The sequence below is a fragment of the Platichthys flesus genome, chromosome 3 (genome assembly GCF_949316205.1).
Source record: "Platichthys flesus chromosome 3, fPlaFle2.1, whole genome shotgun sequence".
Classification (NCBI taxonomy): domain Eukaryota; kingdom Metazoa; phylum Chordata; class Actinopteri; order Pleuronectiformes; family Pleuronectidae; genus Platichthys; species Platichthys flesus.
Genome location: NC_084947.1, coordinates 13,604,174 through 13,617,190, shown reverse-complemented (window position 1 = coordinate 13,617,190; position 13,017 = coordinate 13,604,174). Strand labels below are relative to the sequence as shown.

Genomic DNA, 13,017 nt, shown 5'->3' with positions numbered 1-13,017 from the left:
GTTTGTCTGTGTGTGTCAGAGAGAGACAGAGAAAGAGAGAAAGAGTTTTCGCTGTACTTGTCCCGAACACCAAAGAACTGGTATCAGTATCCTAAGTCACCTGTTTTATTAATATTACTGCAACAAGGATGATAATAGTCAAAGGCCAACGGTAGAGTATACACCAAATATCATCTAGCCTAGTCATGATTCTCTGTGGAAGTGACTCAGCTCCTGTCAGCTACGAACCAGAACGGCATAATAATCAGCTAGAGCAGACGACGCCTATAAATAGAGCAGCACAGACAAGTGAGGGTAGGGAAGAGGGCGAAGGGATGAAACAGACTTTGAGAGTGGACAAAAGCCTTGACACAACAAAGCCTTAAGAAAATCAGATACACACTCGTTCAAGAAAATAAGCAAAAGTTATTTTATTTTCAGTTTGGTACAAAGACTAAAAAAATGTTGTGTCACAGTCACAAAGTTAAATTTGGGTAGTTACAACTAGTAGGTACAGTGGGGAGGATCATTAACAGGCTCAGCGATGACTGAAGAAGCCCTGAGGATGGTTGTACTTGAACGGCTTCAGACGATTTGGACCCCTGAAATTCAAAAAGGAAGTGAGAGATGCAGGAAGTTAATCCACTCGGCGTCTCCTTGACCAAATGTGTGTGAAAAGTTTCATTATTCCTTTGTGTGACTATATACCTGACAGTGCGCAGGCACATCTTTTCACGGGGGAACTCTCGTGGTCCCTCCACGCTGTCATCCTGTGCCTCAGTCTCCAAATACACATCCAGGCAGACACACAGGCGTTCAATCTGATTGGTCAGGAGCTGGTGTCCTGGACGTGGTCCCTGTAGTTCGTTTTTAAACACGTTGACCTCACATTCCATGGCCTGTAGACGAGTAAGAGTACAACAATCAGGAAGAGGACGACACACAAACTGTCAAAAGTTCAATATATATCTATGAAATGCTTGTGCGATGTACAAGCACTGTGAGACATTCCTTTTGCAGGGGCAATAAAAAGCCTTTAGCCCCAAAACAAATAATGTTACATTACTGTTGATACTTATAGATATATAATTATATATATAAACTGATATGAACATTTGATCTCAATATAATTTTTGACCATATCATCCAGCCCTAGCACAAGCTCCTGGGCAAATGATGAAATGTTCCTACTCGAAGGTTGTCATCAGTGCGTCCGCTGCGTTCACCCTTCCAGCTGAGGCAGAGGGAGAAAAGAGGAGAGATCGCTGGGTATCGTGGACTCATCACCACTGCGGCCTGGAGACGAGCTGAGAGGAAGACACAGATATGGACAGGTTGTTTATAAAAAACACTTTACATCAAGTCATCAATAACAGCACCTTCTGTAAACGGTGATAATATCTACCTGTGCCTCGTTCAACCACTGCCATGAAGTACAGACCAGTCTCCTTTGCCAGACCAGCCTCAGTCACATGACGCGTATATGACAGATCCTTGAAAGGAAGAGAAACATGTGAGACATGTGCATATGATTCCATTTCTATAAATGAGTGTGTGTGTGTGTGTGTGTGTGTGTGTGTGTGTGTGTGTGTGTGTACCATGTACTCCTGGTGAGCGATCGTGGTCCAGCGAGCTAAACGGGAGACGATCTTGGCAGGAAAGAGGTGCTGACACTCAGCAGAGACCGGGATGATGCTGTGCTCTGAGGACAAGAACAAAAACAGTCAAATCTCACAGTCTTTTCACCAGGGAGCATTAAATGTGGAAACTTTAAAAACAATGTACCTAAAGAGGCAAACTGTTTGTGCAAAGCCAAGCGGGACTGGACCCGTCCCCTCAGCAGCTTCATGGTTTTCTCCATGTGGCTGGCACTCAGTGAACTGCCCGCACGCACACCCTGGGAAAAACAAACACACACCAACATGACGCAGCTGTAGCACGCATACACAGTGGTCGGCTGGGATGATACTACGTTTTTGTACACACGTCTGAAGCATCACTCGGAAAATGCAGTCCTCCGAGATTCTGAACCCACATGTAGGGATGGCCCAGCTCCTCCACGTAATCAGCAAAGCAAACAATCCTTTAAGAAAGTCGGGGGTTAATTCTGAAGGGATTTTTTTAGATTCCCTACATATCTTTGGGCAGCGAAATCACTGACTGAGCTGCAATCGAGAGATGTTGGTCAAAACTGTCCTCACCCGACTTTATCGAACTGGTAACGATTCGCTGGATTGGGTGTTTCCCGTCCCTGGTCACTAGAGTAGAGACAGCTGACGAGAGTCTCTGATTTCAGCAAATCTCTGAAAAAGAAGAGGACATCATCACATTTTTCTGTCTGAAACACGCCTGATGGATATTCAGGTCAACACACACACACAAATTAAAAAACACACACCCTGCACTGATGGCTGTGGTCAGGTCTGTGGTGGTGGTGACCTTGGTCTTGACCGTCATAATGTTCAGATTCATCAGGTAGTAGAAGAAGAGATGGAGGATGCTGCCATCTGTGGAGACAAGGTGGATAACACACAGTGATGAAGTAATCCATTAACAGCTTTATTCAATATTCTCCCCTTTCACTAATCATCCCAGCAAACGGCCCCAGGGTTTACTTTACACCGAGCTGCATTACAGAGCGAGAGCAAGGCGTGGTCACGATGCATGATATCAGCACCCAGGGGACACTAGACGCTTAAGGTCATTTTTAACGCTGCCACTCTCTGCAGTCAGTGTGAATTTAGTGACACTTTCACTCAAAGACACTTGTGCTGCTGTTATTTATTTTACCGCAGTAAAATGTCTGCTGCAGCTGGCACCAGTGAGGAGAACTGGGGAGAGGGAAGGTACTAGAAATAAAAGAAGGAACTGGAGAAAGGCTTGCAATGGAAAAAAAATCCTTTACAGCTTGTTGTAGGTGCTGCAGCATCTCTCTCAGCTCTCCCCCTCCTCTCCCTCTTTCTCCCTTTGGTAGAGTTAACTCTGCATTGCAGGTCTCCCCATAATCCGTCACTATTCCTTCTGCAGCCGGCAGAGGGAACACAAGGATCAAGTGGGGTCATCATAGCAGAGAGGGCCATGCTTACTTTCTTATGTAATCATGTATGATAATACATGATTATATATCATGAGTTAAAATATGACCCAGCATGGCCACATCACAAGGATTATAATGCAGATGAATTGTTCATATTGGGCTTAAACATGTTGAGTAAAATCAAGGAATGTGCAGATCTGTTTTGCACAGACTGAAACTGACAGAAACCGAAGCTGCACTGCTCCTCTCCACACTCAATGAATGAACCAGTGTTTCCCATTAATTATCTAGACTGTGGCTGCTAGTCTTATTCTAATGTGTCCCTTCACAGTTTGATAAATCCTTTACACTTCTTATAAAATAAGATGTTAAAGTTAGTATTTGGCTCTGTTGATTTCTTTTAGAGCTCTCCGCAGTTTTATTTGCCTCGTCATGCTGGCACTTTCGTCCAAAAAGTTTTTAACATTGACAGTTTAAGCTGCAGTTGTGTGCAGCTTAAACTCACACACGAGAACTTCTTGCACTGTGGTCTCTGTACTTGTCGCTCAGACACTGTTGACCAAGAGCACTAACTGTGTGTGCTCCTGTCACAGACTCAGTCAACTCTGTGGGAAACACTGAATGAACTTACAATTATCTAATTCTGAAATATTACACAACCCCCATTTATTTACCTAAAATATTGTAATATTGGGGCCAATGCATATCTTTTCTCTTCAGTTTAAGATCATTTTTTTTTCTGTTCATCAGATTTAGCTATACAAATACGGTGCGTTACCTTTACACTTGAGGTCGAGGCAGAGGGACAGCGGGTGCCTCTTCAGCATCTCTCGTCTTTTGTCGTCCAGCTGACCTCCTGTAGTTGGCCTTCTCCTCTTCTGTGAAACAACAGAAAGTGGTAAGCACAGGAGACAGTAAGCGAGAAACCTAAAATGAAGAGCACGTCTGACATTGTGGCATTTCAAATAAATTAGTAAAACAATGTGTATCAAATTCCAGCTGATCACAGGAGAAACATGAGAGCGACTTGGCATCTGAAGCATTTTTTTTTAGAAAAAAAGCAGGGAGTAGGAATTCAAAGGAAAGAGTGAAAGTAGTGATTCAAATAGGAAGAGAGTTTCATATGAGATGTCAAACCAAGACAACCAGACACAGTGTGCGTGACCAACCTGGGCTCACGTTACAGTCACCCAGCCATTCTTGGCAAATTTTAATCTGCTCCCCCCCCCCCAACCAGGATGCAGAAAACAATCGATAGGTGCAGCTCCCCTACTTGCCAGACCACAGAGTGTGACACCTAGGGCTCCGGGGAGAGTTTCTGTGTCCGGTGCTGAGACAGGTATATTAGGAAAACTCTGCACTCGCTGACATGAGGTTGTGTTTTCTTGTGCGTGTCCGGAGACTCACAGTTTTCTCTTGCTCTTCCTCAGCATCTGAATCACTATCGTCATCTGGATAATACAGAACAAATTATTTTTGCTTCTTTAGTTGAGAATGCATTGAATTATTGACTCGTATGAATATTTCCTCATGTATGCTGCATGTATAAAAGTGTTTGTACCCTGGGAATCTTCAGGAGGTTTTGACAAGGCCTTGGCCTCTTCGACATCACCACTGATTGACACACTCAGGTTCTTGTCTGAAAGAGAAACAAAAAAATTAACTGCTGAAAATCAGGGCATGCATTCCAAAAAGAGGAACTCCCTTTTGTCCTGAGACATAAGACATTCTCTAATGGGTACTGACCGCAGGCCTGGCCGTAGGCATTGGCTTGAACAAACAGGACATACAGAGGTGGAGGGAGATGGCGGGCGACCTCAGTCTGTTTCTGTGTTTGTTCAAAAGGCATGGAGAGGTACTCCTGCACTGGGACAGAGGCCTGGGAAAGAGGACAGGGAATAAATGAGGTGTCCACTGGCAGCCAGATCAAACCCTGAATGAAGACTGGGACTCAACACTTGTACATAGAACGAAGTCAGCAGACACACAAAGAATTCAAACTACTTAATTAAAAGAACTTTCTGTGGTCCTGTTTAAGTTCAGAAGAGAAGGCCTTAGTAATGAGGCTCCTGGACAGACAGCTGTTATACCTGCATGATGGCGTTCAGTCCTGGCTGTAAACTTGTCAGATGTTCCTTCTTCACCTCAATGCTCTTCTGGTTCTTCTCCTTTGTGGACAGTGACTCCTTGTATTTCTCTGCCAACCTGTATGCAAACACAATTTTAACAACCATTCTGTGCCCTCCAAAAATATTAAGATAGATTTTTTAACAATAGCATACTGCAAATGCAATGAGCTACACACCTCTTTCTCTGTTCAAGCTCCCAGTCCAGTCGAGCCAGTGTGAGTTGGTGGGGGTCAGTTTTAGTGAGGTTGGGCCTGGATATCTCTGCTGGGGCCTCCTGGAAGAACTCTTCCTCAGAGACCAAGTCTATCTCCTCGTGCTTGGATCTGGGACAATGAAACAGAAGCTAACTATCATTGTGACAACAGGCATGTTTGAAAATCTGTAAGTGAACAATCTGGACTGAAACTAAGAAAACATATTTGTGTAATAACCGTTTATTTTTCTGTGTCTTTTGAGCTGTGTAAGTATCTTTCACTCAAGTTCATATTCATTAACTATACTACAGTACATTCTCATAAAGAGTGAGTTTGTTCTAATGTTAAACTTGGATTTCACGCGAGTAACCCTGCTTCATTCGAATCAACTGAAAGCTTTTACAATCTGATGTACAATGTTGTACTAACTTGAACTCAAGACACTTGCTGATCTCCTTCTGAAGATGCATAACTTCATACAGCAGGTTCTGTAGCTGAAGGTGCAGCACGTCCACTTTCTGCTTTGCCTGAGTGGAGGAAAAAGTGGTTAATGCTTGTTTACAAACACAACCCAGGTGACCCTGAAAACAAACAATAGGTCAAATAAAGATTGAATAAAAGAACAAGGATCAATAAACAGAATTGGAATCCTAATTGACAATAACAAACCAGAGGGTGTTTAAAGCGTTTGCTGACAGTGGCAGCTCCTGCAGTTAGAGGTGTTATAAGTAGAAACTAAATGCACTTTCCTTCCTCTGTCAGCACAATAGGAAGTCTAGGCAGCACTGTTTTCAGCAAATGGATTGAATAGACTGAAATTTGGACATCTAATACACACAACAGTGTTTTTGTGTGGGACTTACATCGTGTGTTTGGTCTCTGCCTCTCTTTAGTCGCATGTGAGCCAGACGATTGAGTTTTTTCAGATTCATGAAGTGGATGCAGCTCTGCATACGTCTCTGCTCGACCTCGGCACACTGAGAAGAAGAGTCAGAATTTATTAATATGGTGAAGAGACAGAATGTTGTCTTCATCGGGACTCGTCTGTTATGTGACTTCACTATAACTGACACTGATATCGGTCTATAATAACAGAACAGACAGGGTGTGTGGCTTGAGAGTTTGACTCTTACCCCCTCCTTGGCTCCATTGGATTTAAGCTCCTGGATCTCATTCATGAGCGTCGCCAAACTCTCACACGACTCCTTGTACTGCAGATAGTCTTGCTCAGGGTCACGGCCATCCAGCTCCACCTCCTCATTATACACACGTGCATCCTAACAAATAAAAATACATCAATGCCATACATCACTCCTATCAGTCCTATAAGTCCAGGAATTACAATATATGAGTGATGGAGTTTATTCCAAAGCGGATTGTCCAAATAAACTGGTGAAGGACAAAAAACCCACATGAGACATGTCCATATGAGACATGCTACATTTGGAGGATTGAAAACAGTGTTTGCTGAGACTGATGAAGAGCAGCTACTCCCACTCAGGTAGAATCTGTAGACTATGGCCCTATGGGTATGATGGTGTTTAGTCCACCTAGAAAAAACCTTTACTGTGTAGTTCAGGGTGTTTATATGTTGGAATCTAATCTCTTAATGCATATTTTAACGCAAGATAACACAGAAACTTGGATCCTTCGCAGAAACAGTCTGGCTGAGTGTTTGTATTACAACACACTTTGACACCTCCGCTGACTCGGGCCTCCACCTCGGCCTGGTCCTCCGGTAGACTACAGCCCACTGGTTCCTCTGTGACCCCGCTCATCGGCCCACTCCCGGCGGTGTTCCTACCTGCTGGTCCCCCTCTCCGCGACCTCGTTTCATCTCCGGGGTTCCTCCTTCACTGCGGACGACCTTCGACTTTCGCTTCTTCAGGGCGTCCGACGACATGGCTGGCTACACCAAGACCGGAAATAAAATAGAATGAGCACAATACAATTAAGCATATACTAAAAACCCTTAAACTAACGAACGTGTGTCTAGACGTCTCCTGTTGGCCTACTAGCCGTTGTTAGCATCGTAGCTGTATGCTAGCTCAGACCGACTCGTTAATTTGCTAACGTAAGCTCCTGGGCTCACAAAGGGAAGTTTACAGCCACACATCTCAGACAGCTCATAAAGCACGTGTTTGATGATATATATCCTTAACATTAAACTTACCTTTGGAGTATAAAATACGCCTGGAACTATTAATCGTGAGTGAAAGCAAACGTACTTCACTTTGTCACACAGCGAAGCGCAAACCCCGACGGAAGCCTTGGTGTGTCAAAGATCTACATCAGCTACACCGCCACCTAGCGTAAAAAAACTGTAACCACCGAGTCTTTAAAAAAAACTGCTTTGCTATGAAGTAAATAACCTTATGAATGTCCCCTCACTTTTATTGTTATACTATCCCATATAAAAAGAAAAGCATGAAAATAACAAACAAAGGAGTTTGTACTAAAATAGTAAATTAGAAACAACATAACAGTAATAGAAGTTTACTATAAAATATCAACATAAGTAATATTTCTGTACATAAATATCATTTCAAGGTTTAGGCCTCTCTATATATATATATGATGCTATACTAAGTAAGTGCATAAAATAAACATGTATATTCTATGATCTATGATTTAAACAACAACAAAGGAGATCCCATATATTCAAAAAGTATTTATTCACAATTATAACAAGCCTTAAGATTTTACATAATTATCCAAGTCACATACAACTAAGACCAGAAAACTAAAGTTACATAAAAATGCGAAAACATTTGCCAAAATGATTTGTTGGAACAGCTGGAAAAACAAGGAACCAGACAGTCAAATCTTACTTGGCCATATCTATCAGACTCTGCAAAGACGTGGGCACCCACGTCTTCTCCCCCTGCACGAACACAACCCCTCTATCAATGTAGATGACGATTCGTCCAAATGTGTACAACTGTTTGCCCTCATGCCGTTTGGCCACTAAGGGCATAAAGACAATATTGTTTTCCTCTGCCTTGGTCTGGATCAGATCTTTAAAGTTGGTTGGACCACCGGTGCTGATGCCTCTGTGAGCCACGCTCTCCGCATCCCTGCGCTCCTGCATTGCTTCATACTGGAAGTCCTTCCTTCTCTCTGTCTGCGTGAGATACGCAATGTTCTCCCTGGCACCAGGCTGCATGTATCCACCTGTGGAGACAAAATGTGTTGTTTTAGTACAAATTACAAAAAAAGTGGATATCTGCTTTATCGGCATAATTTCAGAAGGAAATGATGTTCTATATTATTATGACTTTAAATCTGTGAGCAATACTAACCCATGCCTGAAGACACTGCACGGTTCATGATGTCCAAAGCTTCATTAAACTTCTCTTTTATGAGTGGCAGTGCCAACAAGACGTCACTGAACATGCTTTTCCATCCAAGGTACCATTTTGTGATTTCCTCATAGTTCGGACTGTTGCTCAACCATGAACACAACACCTAAAATCAACAACAAAAATAAATATTGACTGAAATGTAACATCTAAATGATCAGATGTGGCTGACATCTTTAATAAATCTCTGAAAACAATTTACAATGTTCACAAACCTGCAACCACTTAGTAAAGAAGTTTTTGTCCAGCAGGGACACAAGGCTGGAGGGGGACAGCATGCCTTCCCAGTCCATCACCCAGTGAAATGGCTCCATCTGCTGCTGGTGAGGGTTGATAACCAGCTCCTCAAGACACAAAGCTGTGGAAGGAGACCGGAATCGTCAAATGGAGACGAGAAATTAGAGAGAAAAGGAAGAACAGACTACATTGCTTTAGTATCCCTCTCACTGACGAAGACATACCTAACTTCGGAATGATGTTTTTCACCATAAAGGCTTCCCATGCACCCGGAGTGAAAACATCTTTCCATGGTTGCAGGATGAGTCGGGCCGACGTGTCACTGGGATGCCATCGTTGTAATGCGTTGGACAGTTTGCTCCTGATGGGCGGGTACAGAGGCTCTAGACGTGATTGGAGAAGAGGCAGCCATGGGTGGATCCAGGAGTGGATGGGCACTGTGTCAGTTAAAGGGTTCCAGTTATCAACCTAGTACACAAGAAACAAAGAGAGAAAAATGATGTGATATCGAAGGAAAGTATCAACAATTAAATTATGGGAAAAGATCGGGAGTTGAGGGGTTTCTTCACATCTAAGAAAGTTGAGAGTGTGTGTGTGTGTCTTGCCTCTCGCTGCAGTCGGGGTAAGATCAGCTGCTCCAAAAGACTATCCAGGATCCACGGGGGGAGAAGCGGAGCCCACACTTCTACACAGTCCACCATCGCACCGACCATACGAGGCTGCCAGTGTGACACACAGGTCCGCATCACTGGGACCCACACTTCCCACAACACTCTGGAGGAAGAACGATACAGTAAAAACAGATTGTTACATATTGTAAATAGAATTTACTTATACAAGTAGTTGACCAGAGCTTAGTGTCGTTTTTGTTTAAAATGACCTGTGGTAAGGGTCCATATTTGAATCTGGGCCACTGGTATGGAGTTCTCTAGTTTCAAGGATTGCCCTCCACTGGCCGATGTCTTCCAGACAATAAGAGCTGTCCTGAAAAAGTTAAAGAGAATTGGTGCTTAATTATGGATTAAATAATGACAATGCATCGTTACCTCAAAACAAGATAATTAGAAAAGCGTACCTTCAGTGGATCCCAAGAGCAAAGTTTCTCTTTGAGTAATGGATGAATAACTGCTACAGCCAAGTCTGACAATCCCATTGTCTTATATTCTTCATAATACTCTGTTTGTAAGGTCTCAAAGATCCGGGCACATTCCTGAACAGAGAGCAAGGAAAGCACCCAAATAAATTAAGTTTGTAAATTGGAAAACAGAGCAGAGACTAATAAACTGAAATAATCTGATAATTTTAGCTGCTAGTCTGTGTATGCACCTGCAGGGTGGGTCCCTCCCCAGGTGCAGTTTCCCCAGAAGGAAAACGTTCCACCAGCGCCAGTACGGCCTCCATTTTCCTGATGGAATCTTGCTCTGCATCCAGTCTGGTCTGCAGTGCTCGTGACTCGTGGCTCAGGGACACGACTACATCTTTCTCATGCTGGAGACGTCTGGCAGACTACATGAAGGTTTAATATGATGAGATAAAGGGATAACACATCAGTACATGAGAATCGCTGAGTATATGTCGCAGAATGGTACATTGAAAAATGATATAGACCACAACGTCATAACACAAGAGTCAGTTTGCTGATACACCTCATACCTGCAATATGTCCTGTTCTGTGAGGTCTATCAGCAGCTGCAGGTTATGTTCAAGCTCAGGCAAAGCAAAGCCAGTTCCCTTCTGATCCCTAGTGGACAAGCTTGGTGGAGCTTCATCTGGGACGCTGTGCTTGTTGGACATCTGGCTGTAACTGTAGTAAACCTTTTTCTCTCTTCCAGTCATATCTATCACCTAGAGACAGGGAGAAATAATAGGTAAGTGAGATTCTGAGAAAAGGTTTGCAACCGACCACATGCCTACTTTCCTAAAACCACATCACACTCAGAGGGTGGCATTGAGTACAATCATGTTTACTTTCTGAAGCTTTATTACTACATTACAGCGTTATTCAAGTAGGTTTGGAGATCCAAGGCATAGTACGCTGATAACATTCCTTTGAGGCCACAGCAGAGGGATGTTAAAACTGGAGTCACTTCTAACATACCTTGACCTGTGCCAGCTCCCCGGCAGATACTGTGGTGCTTCGCCCCGCCAGTTTGCCTTTAGCCTTCAGCTCGTCCACAGTTCTAAAGGAGTACTTGGGTTTCTTTTTGCCAAGTGGACCTGCAGGATCCTTACGCCACTGGCCTAGCTCCTTCTGGAACTCCTTCACAGACAGGAATTCAGAAACAGCTCAAAAATAATGTAGACTCACTTAACAAAACCACTTCACTAGATAATCTAAAAAATCATTTTAGATTGAAACAGATGGAAAGATATTTTTGTCAAATTAACCTTTTCCTCTTCTTCCTCTGAGTCGACCACAGGGAAATCCGTGAGACTCTGCTTCGTTCGCTCATTTCCATAAGCACCCACTGCTCCTTTGCCTTTCCGAAGTTTTGCCTCAATGGGGTTTATAATACCTGCAGCATCAAGAAAGAAATATTTACATCAGCTTGCCTTTGTTGCTTCTGTAACACATACTGTGTTACTAAACATCTCAATCACATGGCGTCCTCAGAGTCACTCACCTTGCGCATTCTTGCCCAAGCCTTTGCCTGGCTGGTAGCCCATTTTCTGCAGAAGCTTCTGACCAATTCCCTTTGTGTGCTTCTCCCAGTTACCAATGCCTTGTCCAGACTGAATGCCTCCTGCAAACCTCTGGCCCTGGTTCTTGCGGAAATTGGTCTGCTAATAACAATACATTTTGATAATTAATACGATGGTCCATGTAATGTTCTGTTGCAGAGTACACTGCAAAGGGTGGAAAATGCATACATAAGAAAAGTTACCATCTGTAGTTTTTTGGGTGCAGTGCTGCGAGGGGGGGAAGGTGCTGCAGGAGCTGAGGGAGCATCGTCATCAGAATCATTGAAGTCTTCTTCTCCTTTTTGCTGCTGCTTCTCCTCATCTGCAGACTTACGCAGGCCAGCACTCACAAAGCTAACTGGAGCAGTGTAGTCTTTAGATCTAGAAAGAACACAATTGACTTGTTCTTCTTGGTGCCTCTTTTAAATTAAAGCATTTGTTGGTGTTTTGTGTGCTTCCCCTGTCAGGATGCTAAAAAGTAAACAAACCCATGCTTTACCTCTTGCCTCCAAAGCTGGGCCTCTCATCCTCATCGGAGTCTTTGTCAGCCCAGATACCGTAGGTGGCCTGATCCTTGGTCTGCCTGTGTCTGCGGCGTTCCGGGTTGAACTCATTGGCCAGATCCCATTCGGTCACCTCAAAGCTCTCAATCTCCACACCATCCTCCTCCTCCTCCCTGCGCCCATACAGGTGGGACATCGACATCTCTGGAAAACAAAACAAACAGAACATCCCGACGATTAAAGAGGTGCAGCTCCATAGCAACAGAACAGGGCTGATAAAACACTCGGTCAGTCGGATGAGAGTCTTTGTCAACGTATCGTTACATCCAGGTATTAGCTCCTCTGGCAACGAGCCTGTCTCAGGAGTTTGTCCAGAGAACCCGACAAACACTAATGACATTTTCCCGGTTAATATCAACTGAGAGAAAAATACAATCAACGTCCTACATGTAAAGCGCTTGCTAGTGGGGTAACAATAATACTAACAACAGCTGTGGAGAACACAACGTGAAGACAAGCTAGCATTGAGAAGCACAAGCGAACGTTAGCTTGCATTAACTACTCGTTTTATATGAAAGGAACCCTGCGTTCTGGGGAATGATGACCCGCTGTTATTTAAATTAGCTAGTAACAATGTTTAAAGTGTTAATTGTTCTCTTACTTGTAGATTAGTGCTGCATTAGAGACGATCCAGCTCAGAGCATTTAGCTTATTCGTGTAACACACGAAAACACGAAGTACTTCCGGTAGGTACCGGTGTTCCGTCAAAAGTTGAACCCCGAAAATGAACACGTAAATGTCTATTTAAAAACAAGTATATAACTTCATGAATAATATTATTAAAATTATCTTTGATGAATTGTATAAATTATGATAATTTGATCAAAGTTAAGC

The 13,017-nt window shown here is 43.4% G+C and overlaps 2 protein-coding genes across 3 annotated transcripts; both read right to left on the bottom strand.

Moving 5' to 3' along the window:
* Positions 1 to 385: 385 nt before the first annotated feature.
* thoc5 (THO complex 5) lies at positions 386 to 7,635 on the bottom strand. Its single transcript, XM_062382142.1, has 20 exons — positions 7,513 to 7,635; positions 7,144 to 7,248; positions 6,473 to 6,616; positions 6,203 to 6,316; positions 5,769 to 5,866; positions 5,322 to 5,468; positions 5,107 to 5,221; positions 4,763 to 4,895; positions 4,578 to 4,655; positions 4,424 to 4,467; positions 3,795 to 3,894; positions 2,378 to 2,486; positions 2,181 to 2,282; positions 1,966 to 2,062; positions 1,765 to 1,876; positions 1,578 to 1,681; positions 1,385 to 1,472; positions 1,171 to 1,286; positions 688 to 878; positions 386 to 581 (listed from the first exon to the last, which is right to left on the bottom strand). Exons 2-20 carry the CDS (start codon positions 7,240 to 7,242, stop codon positions 518 to 520), a joined length of 2,055 nt encoding a protein of 684 aa, XP_062238126.1. The 5' UTR covers positions 7,243 to 7,248; positions 7,513 to 7,635; the 3' UTR covers positions 386 to 517.
* A 360-nt stretch (positions 7,636 to 7,995) lies between these two features.
* tfip11 (tuftelin interacting protein 11) lies at positions 7,996 to 12,860 on the bottom strand. 2 transcript variants are annotated; one of them, XM_062383742.1, is made up of 15 exons: positions 12,785 to 12,860; positions 12,120 to 12,327; positions 11,824 to 12,001; positions 11,563 to 11,722; positions 11,327 to 11,454; positions 11,037 to 11,198; positions 10,592 to 10,783; positions 10,265 to 10,444; positions 10,014 to 10,148; positions 9,819 to 9,922; positions 9,544 to 9,712; positions 9,163 to 9,406; positions 8,917 to 9,059; positions 8,642 to 8,807; positions 7,996 to 8,513 (listed from the first exon to the last, which is right to left on the bottom strand). In XM_062383742.1, exons 2-15 carry the CDS (start codon positions 12,323 to 12,325, stop codon positions 8,167 to 8,169), a joined length of 2,514 nt encoding a protein of 837 aa, XP_062239726.1. In that variant the 5' UTR covers positions 12,326 to 12,327; positions 12,785 to 12,860; the 3' UTR covers positions 7,996 to 8,166. The 2 variants fall into 2 exon arrangements, with proteins under 2 accessions (XP_062239726.1, XP_062239731.1); XM_062383747.1 differs by having other exon boundaries at positions 11,563 to 11,719.
* Between the last annotated feature and the right edge of the window lie 157 nt (positions 12,861 to 13,017).